Source organism: Myiozetetes cayanensis, unplaced genomic scaffold, assembly GCF_022539395.1.
Source record: "Myiozetetes cayanensis isolate MyiCay16 unplaced genomic scaffold, myiCay2020 scf1, whole genome shotgun sequence".
In the NCBI taxonomy this organism is placed as follows: domain Eukaryota; kingdom Metazoa; phylum Chordata; class Aves; order Passeriformes; family Tyrannidae; genus Myiozetetes; species Myiozetetes cayanensis.
In genome coordinates this window covers 109,352,972-109,376,664 of record NW_026086604.1, presented here as the reverse complement: position 1 = coordinate 109,376,664, position 23,693 = coordinate 109,352,972, and the positions used below count along the sequence as shown (strand labels likewise).

Sequence of the window (23,693 nt, the reverse complement as noted above, 5' to 3'; positions counted from 1 at the left end):
ATGTGAAGCAGTCATTGCTTTTAATGTGGTCGTATTTTACTAGAGCTGAGGAGTATGGCATTAAGATTTTAGTAATTATCTATTACTATACCGGGGATATTTTATTACTTTTCCTCAAGTGAAACTCTAACATTCACTTTAATTCTTCAGTAAACTGAGCACAGCCTACAGCCCTGGCTGTAGCCTCAAGTCTACAGTTAAAACTGGAAGCTGGCCATCTCCACAGCTGGGAGTTTCAGCCCAATTTATTCATGAGCATTTGCTACACTATGTGCTCTGGCGTGGTTATAAACTGAATAGTCTGGTTGATTTCACACTTTCTGAACCTCCTCATGCAGTGTATCATACTCCAGATTACTGTAGTAGCTACAAGATATTAAACTGTCCACATCTACTTTGTTGTTTCCCTATCCTCCCGCATACCTAAGAATGTTAATTACAGGGATCTGAATAGAATTAAATAATTTAATGACAATACAGACTCTCAGGTATCTTGAATATTTTATATAAAGAATAAAAAACCATTTATTAACATCTTAACAACTTCTCCAAAGGGACCCCCCGCAATTGCTCTTTATAAAACACAGTATCAAGCTTCTATTTCCAGCTTTTCACCTCTATCCCCCATGTGGGTTCAGAAACTCTCAAAACTACCAATGCTTTGAAATAAAACTGTGGTCTTTCAAACCCCATTATTCTGTTTTAGTTACAAGAAACTGTCCATACCTAACAAAAGTAATCTTTCCAAGAGTATACCGTGTAATCAGTGAAAACTGAGAAAAGATTTTCACAGAGGGAATTTCTCATGCATCTAACAACATTCCTAAGCAGCACAGAGTTGTCTACACCAAGCTACTAAGCACAGCATAGGAAAGTTTTTATTTGCACATTTTTCTGTCTCTCTCTGCAAAAAGGTACACAACATTTTATTTCCTGTATGAAAAGTTTAATCAAATTAGTTGCTTAATGTCAAACACAGATGTTCTTTCAGCTTAACTTACAGCTGGGAAAAAGCAAAAATATGGATATTGTCAATATATTGAGTGGCTGGCTCTGCAAAACTGCATTGTCTCTATTTTACTTAACTTTATACTCTTCAGAACATTTTTCCATCTTTCCAGGCTTGTTTCCATTCCACACTGGAGTTTTGTCTTGTTTGGCACATGGAATTTCTGTTACCAAAATACCAAGAATGTTACTCAAAAAACCTTTCTGGCCTTTTGATACACATCAAAATGACCAGAATTGTATTGTATTTTATGTAGACCCAGACAGTACAAAAATGTGAAATACAGGACTTAACAGCAAAGTTTTTTTAATTGCCTACTGATTTGTCATGTATATATATTTGTCACATATCTATATTTCTCATGTGTTTGGGATTTTTTTTCCCTGGGGATGATCTAAGTGAAAATTCAAGGTTGCTTTATAGTGGAAAAAATTCTGCTGTCTCTAGAACATCCCAAGATTTGAAGCCATACAGATTACAAAGAGAATTTTGTCCTTCTGCATTTCTCAAACACAGTATTAGCCACATCTGGTACCACTTACAGAAATGTGGGATTTAACTGAGGGTCAGATAGCCTCTGATTCCAAGGGAAATTAAGCTACAAAGGATCTTACAAAAAGTAATTAGCAAAAATTACTTAGTTTCTCACTACCAGTTTTAGTTCATTGAAACCTTCCAAAATTGCTCTTGTCACTAATGCTGGAGTGGCCTGATCACTTCTTACCCAGTCTTTCAGCTCCTGGGAAGCACCTGCGATCAGATTTAACCAGGTGGATGCTCTTACAAATGGCAGAGCCATCTCGGTGAACACCAAGGGGAGGAACCCCCCGTTTGTTTGAACTAGTGCCAAATGTACTTCAAGAAATTTTGAGGTAAGGGGCTTTGAAAAAAATGCCATCTGATTATTATTACTGAATCCACCATTTCTTAGAGGAAAGGCAGATGAGATCCTCACAGAAGAATGAAAACACAAGAGCCTCTATCTTTGCAATTTTTCTGTACAGGAGGAAAGTAGTTATCTTGGCTGTCGTTGCATTCAATCCTCTCTCTTCCAGTAGCAACTGCCAGACAGACTAGATGAGCAGGTCAGAACCTGGCCCTGAAGAAGGTGAGGAATCTAAGAACTGATGATCAGATTCATGACATCAGATTAACGGCACGAACCTTAAGATTAGTGGCAACCTCCCCCAAAGAGAACCACCGACGCTCTTTCAAAACCCTCCACAACTATCCAGTACTAAGATCATGGTGGCTTTCATAATTCAGAGGCACAAAGGACACCTGCAATAAAGCTCCTGGAATTGGGAAGAGACTTATGCTGCCCCAAAGGTGGGAAAGATTTTTCCAACACTGAGGTCTTATGCCACCATCTTGATCTTCCTTATGATAGAACAGCCTTAAAAACACGTGAATTTCTATACCCAAAAGAGCATAACTATTCAGAACAAAAAGCTCTGAAAGGGATGGAGAGCAGGACCAAAAGAGCTGTACTACTGGCATGTTTGTGAAGGCTAGTACTAACACTACACAAAGTGGGGAGCTCAGGCAACTATCAGCTTTGACAGAGGTCCCACTGATTTGTCACAAGAGTTTTTCTGATATGAAATGTGTGTCTCTTCTTACTCAGGCTGCAGATCAGCAGATGAAGTGTGACTTGAGCAATTCATGCTCCAAAACTGATTCAGAATTTGCAGGTAGGAAAAAGAAGAAATCCCTAAGAACCAAGAATGGTGGCACAAGGTTGCTAGAAGCCTCCATCTCATCGTGCAGTTGGCAGAAACTAAAAAATGGGCGAACCCACCTCCCTCTAACAGCATAACCAAGGGAGAAAGTAAGTTTTCAGTGGAAGTACCCATATATACAAATGTGAAGCTACACACAAGCTATTATCAACATACAACTAACTCTTTATCTGTGAGCAACACGTGTCTGTGAAGAAAGGTATACTAAGTCAGGCATATCTCAAGTGATTTTGAAGTTATTTTAGTCTCAGTGCTTTTTACTGGGCTCTTGGAGTAAGGAAATTAACATCTAAGGTGCACACAGATGGGTCAACATTCTCACAAGTTACTGTGAAGAAGACAAAAGAAAACATGTATTACTTCTACAGACTGTGAAGCAATGTGAAAAATACATCACTCAAGAACAGCAGATACACTCGATCAGTGCACTTATCTATACTCATACTACACTTACACTATCACCTGCTGGAAGAAACAAGTTAGTACTAGATTCTCTGTAAAAAAGGAGAATGTAGATTCTGAGGCTGCAGCTTCCTCAATATCTAATGATGCCATTACAGAACATCTATGTAAGTCAGTGTGACATTTACATACCCAGGGAAAAAAATTACTCTTTTTGTGCTACTATCCACATTATCATCAATATAAGCATTTAAACACACAACTTGAGTTTGAAACATTGCTGTTAATCTATAAGGCACAGTCTGAATACAGTGGAAACTGCCTTTATTACTCTGTGTTAAAGAATCATTTCTTAAACCATTAAAACCCAAAAGTCTTAACTATTTAATGACTACTGAGCCAGACCTCCTCAGCCCATTTCATATTCTCCTGAAGCCATTTTAGAGCAGATGAAAGCTCCAGGCTGTAAACTTCTTCCATATTAACATTCATTGTCAAATGCTTAAGAAAAAGCTTTGGATCAGATAAACGAGCTGCTAGAATCAGTCTCTCCACTGCCACTTGATAGGCACTGTTATTCTGAACTGTCTGATCTTCACACCTGTAAGAGAATTTTCACAAACACTAAATTAGGTACCATACCTTGTGTTGCTTGCCTGACACTCAGTACTGGCAGCAAGATTACAGAAATATTAAAATAAATCCATGTATTCACTTCACTGATAATACATTACGTTAATTTCTAGACAGATTTTAGATTATTATTCTGAAGAATTAAAAAGTTAGAAAAAGCGTATTTTTAACATATTTTACAGCAATGAAATGTAATAGGCTTTAATATCAGTGCAAAGTAGCTCTGCAATATTCACATTTCATGAAAAAATGTTTGTCTCTGGGCTGGAAAATTCAGTAAAGGAATGCAAACCATTTAATGAACTGGACATAGCAAGAATTCACATATATGCTTGAATCCAAAAGGTTTAATGATTTTTGGCATGTAATAGCTTTTGGAACAAGGCTCTGCCTATGTGACATGCCTATATTTTTTACAAGAGCAGAACTTACTCTTTAAGAAAACAAGCAGAGGTACAACAGCGTACATATGAAAACAGAGGTAAAAAACTCATTTATCAAAGGAACAAAATTAAGAGCTATATTCCTTGGGGGGACAGAGAGGAAGGAAGCTAAAGTACTAAAGTTTTGGAGATGCATGTAGTCATAGTTCTTAACAAATGTAGCTTTTCTATGCAGTTTCACATTTTGATGCTGAGCCAGTCAATCTCAGAGAAAAGCGAGTCTTGAAAAGCAAAACTACAGGTATAACCTAGTGACAACGTTGGTGGTTTACAGACAAAAGGAAAAAAGCCACAAAGCACATTTTTAATCTGTAGGTATTAAGACTCACAGAAAGGGGAAAAAGAAAACACTAATAAATTTAATATTGAGCTATCCCTCATAAAGAAAATTAAATAAAATGGCTTCATGGACTTTCCAAAAAATAGCCAAGAAATGTTAAGAGTTGTTTTTTGAAAGAATTAACATTTTGACTGTGCCCTTCTACTCCAGTGCTTAACCACAACACAACAACCTATATAGCAAGGTATCAAGTCATCCCATTTTTGAAAATACAGTACATTCTTAGTGCAGTAGACACATTCAGCTGGGAAACACAAGCCAATATCACTCTGGAACAACTACTTTTCTGCTACACATGTGTAGAAATAATAATGATTAAAAAAAGCCAGTTCAGAAACAAAGATTAAAAGCAAGTTTAAAAGCAAGCACCCTCTTTCCCAGACAGTGGAAAATAGGATCTCTGGCTAACTACCTCATCACATGAACAATCAAAATAGTACATATATGACAACAAACCTTTTCAGTATTATTTGAAGAGTCTGACTAGTAGTCATTGGACTTTGAATATAACTGGCATTTGAAACAAGAAATATTTCAATGGCCAACAGCATCTCAACTTCAGACAGGTAAGATGGAATCTTCAAAAGTTTGTGGCATGAATTTCCCTGCAGCTGTGGGTAGCAACCCAATGATAAAGCATCTGAGAATAAATGCAGAAACATGAGGAATTAGGACCACCAGTACTGAGCATAGATCCATTATCTTCTGTGTAGGACTAAATGTGGAAAAAACCCAAACCCTTAACAGATTTTACTATTTCACTGATGAAGTGGCCTGATTTGAGAACTTAGCAAACAATATTCACACATAATATTCACTGTTGTAAAATCTTATTTTTTTCTATGAGTATTATCAGCTGTGACTAAAAAGCTCTGATAGAATTCTGGAGATACAAAGTGTGTAATACCACAAGTACAACTTAGGGCAGGTCAGACAGCTCTGTTAATCATGATCAAAGTGAGAGAACATCTGAACAGCATCTCCTGCTTTGTTCCTCTAACTTCTGTCAAGTGATCCTAGCAATCCAACCTATATATACACAGCATTTTAGGGGAAAAAAAGAGATGAGGAAAACACATAATTTCAACGTTAAAAAAGAACAAGAGGGATGGACTCAAAGTAGACTGCTAACCACCACAATTCTAAGACAGAATCAAACAGTAAATAATGCACAATGTGGAGAGACAACTCTTGGTGGACCCCAGCAGAGTGGCACATACACAGTATTATCTTAGCTCAGAAATGGGGAGTTGAAAACAATTACTGACTACTAGCTTTTAGTTGAAAGGAATTTTCTTATAGTTAGGATAACTTTCTTAGCCAGACTTCTCAAATCTTACATATTAATAATTTTAGCACCACAGCTCTAAACAGATGTGTAAGGAAGTATAATTTGCCTAGGAGAAAAAGTGAAGATGATGCAATTTTCAATCACTTCAAGGGTTTGCATATCTGAAAATCTGAAACTGAATATAAAAAATTAATTTTATCAGAATTACATTTATTTCGTGCCAGGTAGTATGCGATGATTCTTTCTTTCAGCTCTTTCCTAATAAATATTCTGGTTGCAAATAAATTCCTGGTAGTGACACAGAAAGTACTGGTTTTCTTCTTACCTGTTTCTCCCCAACATACTGAGATGTTATGAGCATGTTATACAAAGACTGTAAGGGGACAACATTGTTTAAGAAGCCACTTACTTTTGTAATATGTCCTAGCTTTTGACCACAAGGAACTCCTTCCCAAAGCTGTGATTAATCTTCTAAGTAAAATAAAATCAATAGCAATTTTTTTTGAAAGCATGAAGTCTACTGCAGAAGATGACACCCCAAGGCTCTTGTTCTCAAAACAGGCATTTATCAGCTTGTTAAAAAGGCAGCTGTACTGAGAAACATCTACAGTATCTGAAATGAAATGAAGAATATTAACTACTAAAGTCAAATGCAAATCTAATTGAAGAATCACTTCCCAATGAGTATCTAAATGAGGAGTCTTGCTTCTATCAGCAAAATGGAACAAGGTTGGGATAACATGAATGCTTTATTCATCGGAAGTCTTTTCATACACTAGTTCATTCACATTGTGAAATAGAAGTGTTGAGGTCCAAGTCATAATTTGGTGTCAAGACCAATTGGATCAGGTAAGAATTCATTCACTTGCTCAAGCCTATAAATACAATTTTCACCTGATCTCTCAGGCTTAAAATTTCTACCAATAAAAATCACCTAAGTGCTTCTAGTTCTGCTTCTACTCTGAACTGTCCCTTTCCTGGCAGGACTGAGCAGCCTTGTATCCACCTCATGCCTCAAAGAACTAGATCCTTTCAGCATTCTCTAAGTAGATGGTCTTCCAACCAACCTCTCCTAACATTCCTAAAAGCACATACTGGCAATAGACTGAGACCTACACAGAGGAATCAGCTGAGGTTTCCTCAGTGGAGTTTAAGTAACTACACATCTCATTTTGAAGTACATGTCCAAAATTTGCCAGATAAACTGAGTCCAAAAGAGTACTTAGCTCTTAGCACGGTATGTAAAAGATGTCTAGGTTAGCTGGCTCAGTTATAGAAAAAATTTACTAAGGCATTAATTTGAAATTAAGATAAAATTAATCATGCCAATTATATCCCTATTAGATGTCATTGTATAGACTCTGTATGATCCTTAAAAATTTAATGTGTCTTTCCTGTTGCCCTGTGTAATTGAGTCAATTGGAAAAAAAGGACAGGTGTACAGACACTGTGTGTATTTGTGAGAGTGTGCGTGCATGGCAAGAGCTGCAGAGTACAATACGAATTTAAACTGACACAACACTCTGGAAAAAAAACGAGGCTTGTCTAAAACCATCTTACTTCTTCAACAAATTTTAGCTGGAAAACAGAGAAAGAACAGCACAGAAGCACCTGTTACATTTTTAAGTCTTAACATAGTACCTTTTTCTTTACTTACCAGAATGTTTTTGCAAACCTGGGAAGTTCCGCAGAACTTCAAATGCCTGCCTGTACAAACTCTTACTCAAGAATTTGTGCACTAGGGTATGTAACAGATTGTGTCGATTGACGATGTCCATTTTATCACAAGGCCACAACGGTGCATTTGTGGTCCACTCTGACTCTGTGGCAAACAACAGTGCAGTGTTATTTCTATGAACTGAGACTGCTGGGTGCTGAGATTTTTGGCCATTAAGAATGTACTGTAAACTGCAGCATTACACAAATTTCAGATCTGCACACAGAAAAAGCACTTCTAGTTATTAATAATTCATTCCTTATGACAAATGCTCCTCTGATGGATTCTCTGAACCTTTATATTGTAAAATATTGTTAAATATCACAGAAGTAAAATGGACTGTCAGTGGCATATATAAATATGTAAATATCTATGTACATCTTTAAAACTGAGTAGCAAATTTCAGATCCTATTATTTATAGAACACGTTCTATTCTTTATATTTCTGAGTTGCTTCTCCTTTCAGCAGATCAGAATTCCAAAAAGCCCAAAACAATATGCCATTTAACTGCAGAAATATGGTGCTATTCTAAAGCAATTATATTAAATGGGGATACTGACAGGCATAAAGAAACACTGCATTGACCCAAGCCTGAAATTTTTTGACACTGAATGTCCCCTGGCTCAAAGAAGTCTCCGTGGGGCAGGGTCATTTTCCAAGCTGCACTCCGCCCTCATTAGAGCAGACTTTTGAGTAGAATGGTGTTGATACCAGACTACTGTGAAAACTTCTCTGAAAAATATTATGTATTATATTATTTCTTATACATATCAAGAATACTACTAACCAGTAAGGCGGATCACATTTGCTTTTGTTGTCCCAGAATTATTAACTTTATTTAGTAACACAGACCAGCTTGTATCTTTTATCCGAAATTTGTCATAGAAGGGAACAGTTCAAATTTAAGTCAAAAGCTTACCTCTCAGTACCCTTGTTGCTCCATCCAAACTTCCACAATTAAGAAAGATTTCTGCAGCTTTATTAACAATCTGACATCTTGATGCTGACCTCCCTGCACCTATAAGCCCTTTCAAAAGTGTAAAATGTATCTGTAGCTCATGCAGTTTATCCAAAACCTTCCTTCCCTAGTGTAAGAGGGAGAAGGGAAAGGGGGAAGGTCAGAGAAAGCAGTGGTGTCATCAGTGAACCAGGAGTGTATTTACACACAATACAGCAGATTTAATTTAGCAGTATAGATTTATAGGTATCAGTTCAGTTATCCAAACTGAGTCGGGGGGAAGTCTAGCAAAACATCTAAAGAAGGGGGTTTTTTTTATTATGCAGGCAAAAAACCTCAACCAACCCCTCGTTGAAGAGTTCCCAGCACACTATTCCCCATAATATTATTTCTATTATATAATGTCCCTATACAGTATTTTTAATATACTTTGTAATTAATTCGTACTTGCTTAGTTAATTTTTTTACTTTTGATTCCATTCAGCACTACACACACTGCAAAATTCTAAAAAGATCATACAGAGAGTTTTCTTTTTGCAGTAGAGCTGTAATTGTTAAACTGAAATCGGTACTCCAGCATAAGCCAAAGCAAACACTGATAGTTGTATGCAGCAGGACAATAAACTGGAAAAAGTTGGGCCTATCTGGCCAACAGTGTAACAACCAGCAACTTAGTTGACTGCCAAGATTCCAGGCTGATATTCAGACTAGTTTCCTACAGAAGCTTCATCTTAACTTTTTGGTTGTCCTTTTCAGACAAAACTGGAAGAAAGGTAGCAGTCTCAAAGATAATTAAGATCTGACCAATCTAAAATAGATGATGATGAAGTCAAGGTGGAATACCAAAACAATGTTGCCAGCAAGGCAAGGCCAGGCAGAATTCAGTACTTGTCCTGTCTGGCTGCACCTTGCTTGTCAAGTAACGTGGACCAAGCTCCAAACTAGACGTGTTTCAGCTCTTGTTTAATGGGTTCATCAACGAGGAAGCAGTTCATTAAATATTGTGTTTTTGTGTTAGCATGCATTGTGGTGGCAGAGTAAGGGTCATGGAGGCAGAGGGAAAGGGAAGTGCAGGACAACAGAGAAGCTGACAGAAAATGAAACTCACTTATTAACAAGCTCATGATTTGAAAATGCTTTATGCATATGTACATACATACTGTGGACTGGTACGTGCTCAAAACTGGAGACTTTTGAAGCTCTACAGGTATCTGCAATTGTTTATTTCAGCATAACTCATAAAAAACACTAAAAAGTATCACTGTAGTTAGAATTTAAAGTGTGAAGAACCCATTCAACTGTAGATGTATGCAGCTGAAGGGGAAACTTACATAGCAGAAAGACTAAGATGAAAGCAAAATAGAAACTTGAAAATCCAAGTGCAAACCAGAGACAAAATATAAAATTTAGGAGGAACTAAATCTATTCCACCCTTCTGGCAAAAGGAGGGGCCACTGAGAAATCTTCTTTATAGGAAGATGGAAAGCATGCAGCTATAAGCAGAGAAATGATCTATAAAGGAAGGGCACTCAAAATCCAGTTATGGAATGAGATCCTTAATTCGACTAGAACCTCTGACCAATTCTCTGAAATATTAAAAGGCTGGAAAACACTAAACGATAGTAAAGTCCTGCAAGACAGGAAATAGATGAAATAAGAAGTGGGTTAAAAAACTGCCAAAGGAACATTAATATTACAGGATTCTCTACAAGTACATATCCAGAAAGCAGTCTAGTGTTGCTTGAAGAGCTACCTCCATGGAAGACATATTCATGTTTCAAATCTGCATGTTTTTTTCAAAGTACATCTGTTTTGTGAAATTTCCTTACCTCCTACAAAGAATATTCTCTTCAGGACCAAGGAGCATACATATTTCCCCCAGAGAGCCATCAATCATAAAAGCTACACAATTAAAAAAGGGGTTTGATGTTCACAAAAGAAAAGTGATCTGAAAAGCATATCTAGAGTTTCAGGCAGTCCAGCATATTCATAAAATGGCATAGGGCATGCCCTAAAACCAAAATTAATGTAGGCAGAGCAAGAAGAGCAAATCCATCACTATTTTAATTTCTAGACCATGTTTTGGACAAAAGGCACAGTATCAAGTAGATACTAGCCCCTAACCACAGGATTAGAGATTTTTCTGATATATCTATAATGGAGTGAAACTGGTTGGAGAGAGGTAGAAATGACAGATCCCTGAAGCAGAGATCAATTTGGGACCTGCCAGTTCTGATAAAAATCATTCAGAGCAGAGCCTCATTCACATTCCCATATGGTCAGCACAGGTTGTCTACAAGGCTATTTGAGGATTTTGGTCAGCAGCCTGCTGAAAAGTGGGTTTGATACCTAACACAATATTCTCAAAGAAATAATGATCTTTTGCTCTAGACATGAAAAAAAATTATAGTATTGAAAGAAGCATCTACTTTTGGTAACTCATGCTGTACGAGAAAAACACTACATATGCTTTTGACAACTTGCACCTCTGAAATTAGGACATGAAGATGAATCTCCTTGGAATATTAGGGGTTATGCAATCCACATATCAGGATCACCCTTAAGAAGGATCTGGAAAACAGCTAAAATGTATGAAGGCACACAAACACTCTATACTGAAGAAGATAGCCAGAACTCAAGCCCAGCTGAACTCTTCAATGGGTATGTGAGTACTATCACTCCTCAATGCCAAAAATCTTAGATCATCTCTTCCATGGTTAGGACTACCTTAACTGTTCTAACTGCTAAGTTTTGTAGAACAAAAATACCTAAAAAAGTTCTAGTGCAGTATTACGTAAGTGCTAATGCAAAGACCCTCTCTCCTTCCCCTTGCTCTTAAACAGTACCAAGTACAGCACACTGCTGTAGCTTGACAGGGACCTGCTAAACTCAACTCAACAAGCTGAAGCTGCAAAATTAATGATTCATCAGAACAGGTGTACTGCTTTTAGACTAAGCACCTCTATCAAATATCTCCTGTGACTTGGCTTGACCAATAACACAAAAGACCATTTAATTCCAAGGAACCAAAATGGGTTCCTTGATGGTAATTCACAAAAAAAAACCAAACAAAACTTCAAGAGACAAAAGGAGGAAGACAACGAGAGCATTTCCTTTTGTTCATAATAATTCATGCTAGAAATCATCTTGTATGGGATGAGGAACATCCCAGTACATAATAATAATTAGTACAGCATAATTATTAGCTGAAAGGATCAGGCCCAAGTTCAGAATTTGATCACCGAACAAAATACATTCCAAAATCACTGGTCGTTTATAATATTTCTTATGCTGTCACTTGTCATGTTACATTGTATAAGAGATGCAGTCTGGTATACACTGCTTCCTTCCAGGAAGAAAAAGATGAATTTAACATTGAAGCAGATCTTGCTACAGTGAAATTATGACCAATAACTGTATGAGGCCTAAGGAGTGTAAAACAGCCAGTTAAAAGCCTGGTCTCTTAGCCCTGGCCCTTTATAATATCTGATAGCAAAGAAAGCATTGTAAAGGGTATTTCTTTGTGATGTCCAAGTTTTGCAAGATTTGCAGAACTCAGAAACTTAGATTCTACCAAAGAAAAGCACTTCCAGTGGCATTCTGAGGAACAAGCAGTTCAACAAGAGCAGCAGCAGCCTTGCTATGCTGCTTTTCTGTCTTTCTGGCCTTATCGATTCTATCTGAGGTCAGATGCAGAAGCACCAGTGCAGGAAACTGCCAAAACTTCTCTAAGTATCACCTGAGTTGAGAGGTCTCAAAATGCAGCATTATTGCCAGACAGAAGAAACAGACATTTCTGGGAAACAATCCCAACAGCACCTCACCCTAGAACATCAGGAAGACTGCTCTCCTAATTCAGATTCAACCTCAGCTCAGAAAAAATCACAAGCTGAACCTGAACAATCAAATTCCTAAGTTGCAAGACAAAGTTATGATGGGCTCCACAGAAGCTCACTGCTCAGAAAGGCACAGTGAAACGCTTTGATCCAGCTGGATAATTAATAAGTACCAAGATGGTGAGGAGGCAGGTGGAGTCATTCAACTAGAGAAACACAGTTTAACATCTAGAAATGAAATTACTACTTTTTTTCTTCAAGTCAGGTTCCTATAGTCCAAGTATACCTTTGTCCACTGCAGTGCTTTGTGATAAGAATACATTACACTTATTCCAGTCCTCCCAATGAAAAGTCTGTCTGCTTCATTAGGTTGTGAATTTTTCATTACTGGAAAAAAACCAAAAAGAATATTTTTTTTTATTTTACATGTATATGCAGTTTAAAAGTAATTAAACACTTGAAAAACACAGTCATTGTGAAAATATCAAATCTGTGTTCTGAAATACTTGCCATTAAAAGCAGTAACTTCTTAACACTGGAAGTAGGGTAAGTAACTATAGTTTATTCAGACAGTATTTCATAGTAGTTTAAGTAATCTATAAAATGCTTGGACATATAATGGCATAATTTAGCAACATTATTATTTGTAAAGGAGGCTTTACATTTTCTGCCAACATGAAGAAATTTTGGTAATTGTAGAACTGAGTAATTTACAAGTTTTTCCAAACATATTGTACAACCTCTCTGGTCTGAACTCATTCAGCTGTGGGAATATTTTTTGTACCATTAGAAAATAAAAACAAATATTTTAAAATGTAGTGTTTATTTAATATTTATCTTGTATTTGCAATTTCTATTTTTGTGTATGCTTTCTAACGCATTTAATATACCAGCACAGTAGTACATGTATATAATTTATAAATTAAAAAATTGGGGGTGAGTGTTCAAAATCTTTTACTGACAGAGATGCCTGTCAGTTTTGAGACCACTGCTCTAGGGAAGGCAGACTAAGTTCCAAGCTCTGCCAGAATATTCTCTCTGTGTCACAACTGGAAGATGTGATAGCTGTTTAGTAGTATAAAAGCCTGTGGTCAGAAAGGTCATGTCACATATCTGAAATAAGTATTCATCATGTTTTAGTAGTTAATACAGGATGAAAAATATCTGGGTCATCCCTTATAAAATGCTTAAATATCCCAGTGACACTTCACTGAGCCTCTGTAATTTGTGAGCTTATCAGGAAGAATGATACAGATATGCAAATGAAGGGGCACAGGGAGGAAAGGAGCAATTAGAAGGTGTTTTGCAGACCCAGCACTTGGAGAAGCTCTTGGTTCTTTAGAGAATAATTCTAAAAATCCAAATTACCAAGGAAAAAAGAAGGTATAAATTATGTATATGATGTAACCTTTTCCATGTGTTTTAAAATACACGACTATATATATATATATATATACACACAACTCTAAAGTTTATTCACGACAATACTTTAATACATTTGCCTTTGTCCTGAGTATAGGCCATTCTTACTAAAAGACTACAAATTCTGAGTTCTCTTCTTGATTCCACAAAGCTCAAGTGTTCCTCCTTCAGAATTTTCTTTGGACTTTAGGTGTAAGCACTATGGATTTTAGTTCTAGTAGAAAATGGTTTCTATTGAACATTACAGCTGATTGCATTTGCAACTCAAGAAATTCTGAACATTGTAACATAAAATTAACTAATAATCATAAAACTATACAAAACAATTTTTTATCTCTTTTAAAACTCTACAAAGAATAAGGATGAACAAAAACCATTTCTTGTATCTTAATTTTACCTGCATCAGCAAAATCACAGAAAGGAACTTCTGGTCTGCCTGACTCAGAATCTTTGGTTAGTATTTCAGCAATTGATAAAAATAATTTCTGAAAATCCTCAAAACATTCACATCCAGTTCTTGCATTAAGATACAAAGTTCCCAGCTTGCTCCAATCCCTTTTTTCCATGCAATGCTGTGAAGAGGGCAAGGGATAAAGATAAGCAAACCTGCTTCCAGAACACCAAAGAGAAAATATATTGAAATTTGAGACATACACCTGGGATAGACTTAAAGCAGAAAAAAAGACAGAGGTGAAATGCTACTGCCCAAACCTTCATGTTTATATGGCACAGCTACATGTTGCCTAACTTGCATGGACTGCTAATTACTTCTGTCCCTCAAGAAATATAATTTCTTTTTTCATGTCATGACCCCAACTGGGGAAGTTCATAATTTATGCATCCTATTTAAGAACTAGCACTCATCCAGTATTTAATATCCTTTTTTTTTTTGACATGATGCATACCAGATTTATGGTTATTTTCTATATGAGTTAGCTGTTTGCTTGCCAGATCACTTAGTAACTTTGGTGTTACAGGAGTAAAAGAAGGTTCTTCCCTCCTCATATTTCAGTGTCTGGATCCGAGCATTATGTGTGATAATATGTAAACTATAACTGAGCATAATAATAAGTAATCTGACCTTGAATATGAAACACACAAGTGTCCAACTAAAGAATGTTTATATTATTTTCTTATTATTTAAAATTCCTGCTTAGTGTTGTCAATTGCAGCCTTTTACAATTGTGTGTTTTTATACTAGATGTGAATTGTATCTGCTAAACAATATAAACAAATTTTTTGTGAGGAATGATGTACCACTACCAACTACAAGCACAACAAATGTAAGGCACAGGAAATAATTGCTTAAAGTTATAAAATCTTTGAATTAGATGCAAACCCAAGATAGAAACTACAACTATGTGAATTAAAACATTAACATCACAGAAAAGTCAGTTTTCCCTTGCATGTTAAGCCCTCCCATCATGGCTTTGCATAAAAGCATTTGATCACAAGTTCAATATACTCAATAATAAAGCCCACTAATTTAGAAAGGTGTAGAAATTGTTATTTCTCATACACTTAAAAGAAGGCATAGTTTAAGTATTCCAAAAGGTTTGAAGAATGCACATACTGTACCTGAATTTCATCCGCTGCCAAGTTGAAATCAAAAAGCCAGTTCTTTTCAAAATTGTGTCTTTCCTTAAATCTTTCATATGAAAAAAAAATTAATACTTAATTTTAACACACCCTATTGAACTAAACTATGCACTAGTAGAAGGTAAACAACAAAAGATGATATATGAACAATAAACTGATCTGATTTTTGATTCTGTTTACTTCACATCACGCAAACTGCACCCTGAAAACACTCACAGTCTTGCCAAGGGAAGTCAGTAAAAGTATTAAACAAATAATTGAGCAGAGCTAGTTTCACAGAATATACTCCCTTGTCTCAGTTGAAATGTAACCGAAAAGGTACACATAAGACTTGCAAATCCAGTAAGTAAACACAGAACTGTATTGTCATTTTATGTCAGAAATACATACAAGTGCAAGTCACCTTCAAATACCTAGGAGCACAACACTTTATTCTGATGCCACCACTGAAACAACGCCTACACCTACTCAGTGTGATGCTACCACACAGAGATGCATAACCTACACAGGAAGGTGCTAACACATGTAACTGAAGCAGCACAGGTGCTCAGGCTTCATAGACACAGATCATTTCTCACCTTCAGCTGAACTCACATACATACTGAGGCAACCTGGAAGAAGTCATTACTTTGTGGATCATATTCCCGATACAAAAAGTGATTAAAGTGATCTCCAGCATTTGTGGTAAAACGCAGAGATCCGTGGTTGAAAGTACTCTATGGGAAAAGTATGCAAAAGCAGCAAATAATTTCTACAGTTCTTTCAGGTGGAACACTGGTGGCTTGTTTTCAGATAGTAGATGCTGCGTACTTGGTTTCCTCTAAGAATCAAAGGTATGTTTCTGAATCACAAATTTAGTTTCTCAACTTGCGTGTGTGTGTGTATGATGCAGATGATACAAAAAAGAAAAAAGATCACAATCTTGTTCAAGCGATGGGGAGGTATCAACAGCTTTGGAACAGATTTGACATTTTGCCCAGCATAATCCAGCAGTGCTTAAATATGATCCTCCTCCCTAGCAGTGTTGGCACAAGTGTTTATCTAGTCACACCATAAGGAAACTAGAAACTACTTCAGATTGTAACTAATCCTCGTATTGTCTAGAAGGGTTATTTTTTTGCAGAAGTTCTGTTTGCTTACATGGGCATAAATGATATATATTAAGCCACGACGTTTCAAATTTGACTAGTTATATAAACCTGCAGCACAGCAGGGATCAGATTGTACAATGATGGCTGATAGGAAAAAACTAATAAATGAGGTCAGAATCTAAGTTTTGACTTAACAATCCTCGATCTTTGAAGCATAGTAGATTGACACCACTTTAAATACAATTAGGCATGATACGACAGGATTTTAATTCAAGACATTTTTTAAAGACTTTACATAGATTTATAAAAATAGAATCTGAAGAAGGAACTAGACAGAGATAATGAGAAAATCAGTTCCTTAAAGACATACCTGGATTTTATGTTCAAAACAACACTTATTTCCCAACTGGAAACTTGCAATTGGTGAAGTAACTTAATAATATAGTCAAAATGGTCTAACTCAAGGAACATACCAGCATCAATAAGCTGTAATATCAAAAAGAGTATGAAAAGTAAGCATACAAAAAACTTGTTATCATTTTATGCATTTTCAGATGTCAGTGGCAAACAACATGGGGAAAAACACGTCACAGTGAATCTTAGTCAAAAAAGAATGGATTAAATGAAAACTAGTACAACAAATTCAGCTACTCACAATAACAGTTCTAATACTATTTCAGTACTTTTTTTTTAAAGTAATATATTTGAGTTTTAAAACAGGGAAAGTATTTCAGAAATTCCAACAAGCAGCAGTAGTACAAACTCATACCTTACAAAAGGTACGGATTAATGTAGGCACAGCATCTGTTAAATTCAAAGAAGCCACTTGCTCAAAAACTTTCAGAAGAACCTCTTTAGCTGGCTAATTTAGAAAAAAAAAAAGAAAAAAGCACCATCAGTTTTGCTGGTCAGTAACAAAGCTTAGAGATTTTATAATGGGAACTTTTGAACTGCTCCTCTCACCCAAGATTTGAGTACCAGAGTAAAACCAAACTTATTAATACAACTGGCATAATACTCAAACTTGGAGTTTGGAGAAATTATGGAACAAAGATTTAAAAATATTCCAAAAACACCTACCAGTGTCTTGATTTCTACTGTTACATTCAATATCCAAAATACTTCCTGCAACAAACAGTTCTTGAGCAGAGAAACAAGAAGATCATTCAACACTTGAGAAGCAAAATCCACACCAGGAAAAACTTCTCTGTAATACCGCACAAATATTTGAACTGAAAAAGCAATTAAATTAATTTCACTTTGGGGTAACTGATGTTAACTATTTAAGTAAGTTATTTCCTTACATTTTAAATACAGTGTAACACCCCTTAATTATCCAAGATATTATGGGACAAGGATATGGAGAAAAATGTGTGAAAGGATCCAGTTTGAATACAGTGTTAACTTGACTAAACCCAGACTGACTATTCTGAAATACCTCATATCATTGAACTGATTGATCACTGTAAGCCCTGTAGATTTCAAGAAAGCTTAGCTGATTTGGTGCAGCACAAGAAAAATGCACAAAGCCAGGTCAGATTTAGTATGTGCGTCAAAGGCAGTCAGGCCTTTCCAGACATGAAGCTCTAGAAAGTGAAGTGCAGTGTTATGGTGGATGGTTTTACAATCTGTTGCACAGCTAGCTTTGCTTGATAGACACGTTTGGCTGGTATAGTGTTACCCACATTAAAACACCCAATATTTTAATGTGGGAACAATACAGCACAGGGTGCTGCTGAGTCCTCTGTTCACATTCTGCTACACTCTTGAGAAGCTCTCAAAAACTCTCAAACCTGCTCAAAACAGGTAGAAAAGGATTCACTGTCTGGAGTGAACAAATTCCAAACCAAAACAAAGCCTCAAAACCTCTGATGGATCTGCATCAACTGCAGTCCTTAAAATGGGTTAATCATAACTGCTTGCATATATGGTAACGTGTAAGGACTAAACTAAAGCTGTTTGGGTGCAGTAGCAACACTTCATTTCAAGAGCTTCATTCTAAAGTTTTTGGGTTTGTGATGTTTGGCTGGGGTCTTCAAAAGCACCTTAACAAAATCTGGGTTCTGTTAAACCTCCCTCCTGCCCCAGTTATGCATTTCTACTCTCAAATCTAGTTACAGTCAGGCTAAGTTCGTTTTCTGTGGAAGTGAGTTTCTAACAACCTCCTGAGATAACTGTATATTTAAATTCCTAGCCTCACCGGGAAATTTAAACATGAAAATGCAGGGATTGAACATAATCATTTGAAATAGAAACTTCTTATTCACTGTTGAAGTGGTAACCATTTCTCTCTCGACAACCTATTTTATTTGCTTTAAATAAGCTAAGTATCAAAGATACATCAACAGCTACTTACTCTACCCTACCTGCACGTTTTAGGAGGCCTGGTTCATTGATATTAACGTATGTCCTAAGAATTGCCATGCAAATCTAGGAACACAAAAAAAACAAACAAGCAAAAAAAACTATAGTGAAATGTTACCTCAGTTTATGCCAAACAAAAGAACTACCCACAAACACGACTTTGATTATGAAACGACCTATCCAGTGAAAATGCAGTTACTTCAAGATTAGTATTAATGTGGCAGACTGTAAACAAATAGTAAAAAAGGTAAAGTGATAAGAAAAATTACATGGAACATACCAACTAAGAAGTCAAAAATTCATCCAGATATGATGATTACACTGATAATCATATATCACAAACAATCACTTTTAAGGATGTAGAACAACAAATTCACTAACTTCATCTAATGAACCATTTCACCCCACATCCACTTAATTAAAAAAAAAAAAGTACACGTGAGTTATTTGGTATTGGAACATTCTTAACATCCTAATCTGTCAGCTTTGTGATACTTACACATTTTGCTCTATCTCTGCAGATGAAGAAAAAAACACTACTGTATTTAAATCTTAGAATTCCAAGTTAGGGAAAAACCCCACCCACCCTTTCAGATATCCTTTGTCACTTCTGGAACATTAGTCTTTCTGCACAACAATGTAAATAGGTCATATTTAATACTATTTTGTGAAATAATGAAAAATCAAGAGACAGAGAATGCCCTAAATTAGTAGTCACGTTATTAGAAAATTGAGTCAGGTTTATTTTTACATGCAACTTAAAAATTACACAGGATCTGCTCATGGAGTGTGTTACACAGGAAATGAATTATCATCAAAGCTGAAGATACTGGCTTGTGGCCAAGACATCTTTCTTTTTTCAAAACCATTAACCTGTTCAGATCATCAAGCCCAAGAACACAGAAACTGTACGTCTAAGTATGTTAAATAGCAATCTTATTATTTTTACTTTGAAACAGTACCATAATGTTACTGAACTATAGTCCAAGATAAACCTTTCAAAAAATCATGTCAAATTTTTGATCATTAATATATGTGAAGTGTGACTTGACAATGGATTAACTCATTTAATCCAAATCTATAATCCCAGGTGGTTGAGGAAATTTCCAAAATAAACGTTCACACATGCTTATAGTATGGAAATTAGTTTGCTTTCTTTTGGAATCTGTTTTTCTTCTTCCTTGGACTGACTCCCAAAAAAAGCCAAGATTGCATCTGGAGCTCTTACTGTTCCAAGTATTAGTGAAATTGCCTGGAAAACCCACTTGTAGTAGTATTTAATCATGGGACATTTTACATTACATTAGTAAAAGAAACTAAATGTGTTACTCCTTTACAGCTTCTAGAAGGCTTCAGTTGATTTAGCTGTTTCAATTTTAAAAGACCATGTAAAAATTTGAGAATCTTTAAATTTTGAGTTAACTGTAATAGATTTTGAATGAAGGTACACAAAAGAGATGATTCCTATTTTCAAAAGGTAGTATAAACTGCATTCTTCTATCATCTATCAGTTGATTCCATGACTTGTTCAACACGACAATTTAATAAAAACCATAATAAAGGACTGTGTATCTTAAACATGAAACCAGCTGTAAAGCACAGGAAATTACGAAATCCTTCAGCATCTTCCAGCCAGTATATGCTCTGACGTTTAATAAGGGAGAAAACCTCATACTGCAGCCTTTTGCTCAGTGAGACCAAACCCACGATCCTTTTACAGGCAATTCTGTGTATGAACCCTGTGTAATCTTAGATGCACACTCCCTATCAAATGTAGCTGAGACTGACCAACAAGTTCAAAAGTCATTTAAAGGCTGCTAGAGACAGTAACAGAAGGACAGCGTAAAGTCTAATTTCGTTAGGAATCCAGATTAGAAAAACAAAACCAAACCCCCACCACGACAGAAGGATATACTCAAGGCCCCGGAGCTGTAAGACAACACTAATGAAGACAGAAATCTTGCTATTTTATATTCAGTTTGCTTTCAGTTAGAGGTTCATACGATCAAAGAAAAAGAAAGTCTGAAGCCACAAAAAGTAATCATTTCTTTAGTGGGTACAAGTCAAAATAAATGAGTAAGGTGCACAAAGCTAAAATAAAATCAGAGAAATACAGCTTGCATAAAGACATGTTTTTAAACCACTTATTTAACTGTGCAGTTATTATCTGTGCTACACTCTGAAGTGCCATTTGAGCAAAACAATTTACTGTATTATGCGCACTGGCTCTTGCCCTTTCACTGTGCACCACTGAGAAGAGACCAGCTTCATCTTCTTTACCCTCTCTCCATCAGACACTGATACATATTGTTAAGATGTGCCCTCCCTTTAAATACTTCAGGGAGTATTTAAAACACAGTTTTAACAGTTTTGTTTACTTTGCCTAGTACAAAACAGAATTCACTGTTTGAAATTAAAGGCATCTTAAAAAAAAAACCCCAAACCAAAAATAGTAACTTGTACAACTTGCTGAGCAAAAGATATGCTGATTTTCAAAACATATGATGTTTTTATAAATTAAATCACTGCTGTGTTGTGTGATCAATCGCAAAGTGTTAAATACTAGGAAGTTATGCCTTAAAGCATCAATCATTTACGTAATGAAAAGGAAAGAATATCCATTATGGAGAAAGGTATTTAAAATTCTGGTAGCAACCATCACTGGAAACAAAGCAATAAGCAAGTGGACTACCAGTCTGCATAGCAGCTCCTGGAGAGATGTATTTCCCTCATATATGACTTGATGACTTTGTTATTTCTTTACCTGTTTTCCATTGATGTACTTTGGTGCCACCATGAGGTGCTTGGCCTATTATCGTTTTGAAATGGATAGGTCTATAAATATAAATAAATATGCAAACAAACAAACCTCAAAGTACACTTTCAGACCACCAGTAAAGCTTGGCTAGGTTTGGTGGGCAGAACGGTAAAAGTGTCCTGGACTGCTGCACCACCAGTAAAATCAAATTTTTAATAGTTTCAGGCAAATAATTCTTTAAGGTGCCAGTATATAATGAAGCATTACAGACCACAATAATTCATATAAACTAGCTGAAAATTACTAATATTTACTACAGCCTGCCGAAGATACTTCACAATTGAGGAAAAGGGAAGCAGTCCCATACAAAGCTAATCTCAAATTATCTTACTATTTTTAAGATGTAATGTAAATTTTCAAAGGGTTTACAAAGCACTAGCAAAAAAATAAAGCAGCTTTTTTCCAGACATAGAAAGGAATACAGAAAACAGCAAGAAAAATAAAACTGAATTACATTGATGTATTTTAAAAATTCTGACACAGAAGATGGATAAGATTCTTTAGATGTTTCTTGTTTTTAGAAATTATGTCTAACAGGTTCACTACAAATTATTTTTACATTTTGATTCTGAAATGTCATACTGACACTAATGATAAAACTGCACTCATACCAAGAAGATGGTAGATAAGAAATATAACTTGTATGATCTGATGAGGACAAGTTAAGGCATTTTTCTTTGTTTATTTGTTTTGACATTTTTGTTTGCTTCCAAGTGACTTACAAAAACACCTGATTCTTGGTTTCAGACAGCCAATTCCAAAATCTTATTACATGACTGCACAATTGGCTTGTCTTGCACCGTTCTTGGAAGTATTACAGACTCACAATATCTCTGTTAAAAGATTTGAAAACACATCTACTTTGCCCGTCACTGGAAAACTATTTTTGCTTGCAATTATTATGCGAATTGCCGCTCCATTTAAGGAGATTACAGCATGTTTAAACAAACATGCCCATACTGCACAAAACATGCAGGAAGTTATATACCATAGATGGCTTTTGACTTTAACAATACATACAAAGTCTCTGCAAAGGTTTGCTGAAAGTCTCTGATGCTCAGGATAGAACTGTCTCAGAATCTATGCATTCTGCTACTCTATATTTGCACAGCCTAATCCTTGCTCTTTTGCTGATGCCTGTTCTCCTAGAAAGTCTGCTAGTTCAAAATTGTACCATGCTATAAAAAAACAACTTAAGAGACCTTGAGAGAAAGATTTTCTGGATATTTCTTTCCTCCATCGATCTCTGAAGTTTACTTCCTTTCCATACATAAATAAACAAAGGAGAGGATCTTTTGCATTTAAAGTGTTCACACTTACAACCTGTTCCTAACTTCAATAAATCTTGTTACCTTTTCATCCCCTTGTTCAGGAACATGACAGAACCGACATCTTGCTTTTGTACACCCACGTGAAGTCATGAAATAGTATCTGCAGTATTTACGGGGTAAGTCAAGTGCATCGAGGATCTGCTGGACTGAATGAGAAGCCTGAAATAAAATAAAATTGCAACAAGCTGAATAGACCAAATAAGTAGTACTTTTTGAAAGCAAACATGTTCTTTTTTTTCAGAATTTCAAAATAACTACAAATCATAAAGAGAAGCAAAAAATATGGGATATCTATAATTAAACCTCTGAAACAATCCTCTGTATTGTCCTTACAGCATTTCAAAGGGGACAAAGATCAATGTCTTGTCATGTTGTTTAGTGCCTAAGACAATAAAAGCCTGCTTGAAGAACACAGACAAGGAGAATGCAAGAACTGATAAATGAGACGGACAATTAGCAGAGGGGAGGAAGAAAGAGAAAGGTGACAAGCTACTGCATGGTACTGAGTAGCGGTCTGAGAATTCTGGGGCATCAGTGTCCTTTACCCTTTTTCAGTGCCCAGCATGATGGATAAAGCAGGCTGCCTTAAACATGCGAAACCTTGCCTGCTTTTCAGTTCTACAAAAAATGATAAAAGCAATAAGCATTTTTAAATCTTGCTTAAGTTGAAAGCAAAAATCAAGAAAGGGAACAGCT

The 23,693-nt window shown here is 36.0% G+C and overlaps 1 protein-coding gene across 2 annotated transcripts in view; it reads right to left on the bottom strand.

Annotated features, from left to right (window-relative positions):
* Positions 1-484: 484 nt before the first annotated feature.
* The window catches only part of TOPAZ1 (testis and ovary specific TOPAZ 1), a 44,548-nt gene continuing 21,339 nt past the window's right edge, over positions 485-23,693 (bottom strand). For both annotated transcript variants that reach the window (XM_050324633.1, XM_050324718.1), the window contains exons 8-20: positions 23,019-23,156; positions 18,851-18,914; positions 17,565-17,716; positions 17,254-17,346; positions 16,855-16,970; positions 15,373-15,442; positions 14,192-14,366; positions 12,659-12,759; positions 8,498-8,663; positions 7,518-7,682; positions 6,270-6,473; positions 5,026-5,209; positions 485-3,754 (exon numbers count right to left, since the gene is read on the bottom strand). In XM_050324633.1, the coding sequence (XP_050180590.1) occupies positions 3,538-3,754; positions 5,026-5,209; positions 6,270-6,473; positions 7,518-7,682; positions 8,498-8,663; positions 12,659-12,759; positions 14,192-14,366; positions 15,373-15,442; positions 16,855-16,970; positions 17,254-17,346; positions 17,565-17,716; positions 18,851-18,914; positions 23,019-23,156 (1,845 nt within the window). In that variant the 3' untranslated portion in view covers positions 485-3,537. The remainder of the gene's footprint in view (positions 3,755-5,025; positions 5,210-6,269; positions 6,474-7,517; positions 7,683-8,497; positions 8,664-12,658; positions 12,760-14,191; positions 14,367-15,372; positions 15,443-16,854; positions 16,971-17,253; positions 17,347-17,564; positions 17,717-18,850; positions 18,915-23,018; positions 23,157-23,693) is intronic.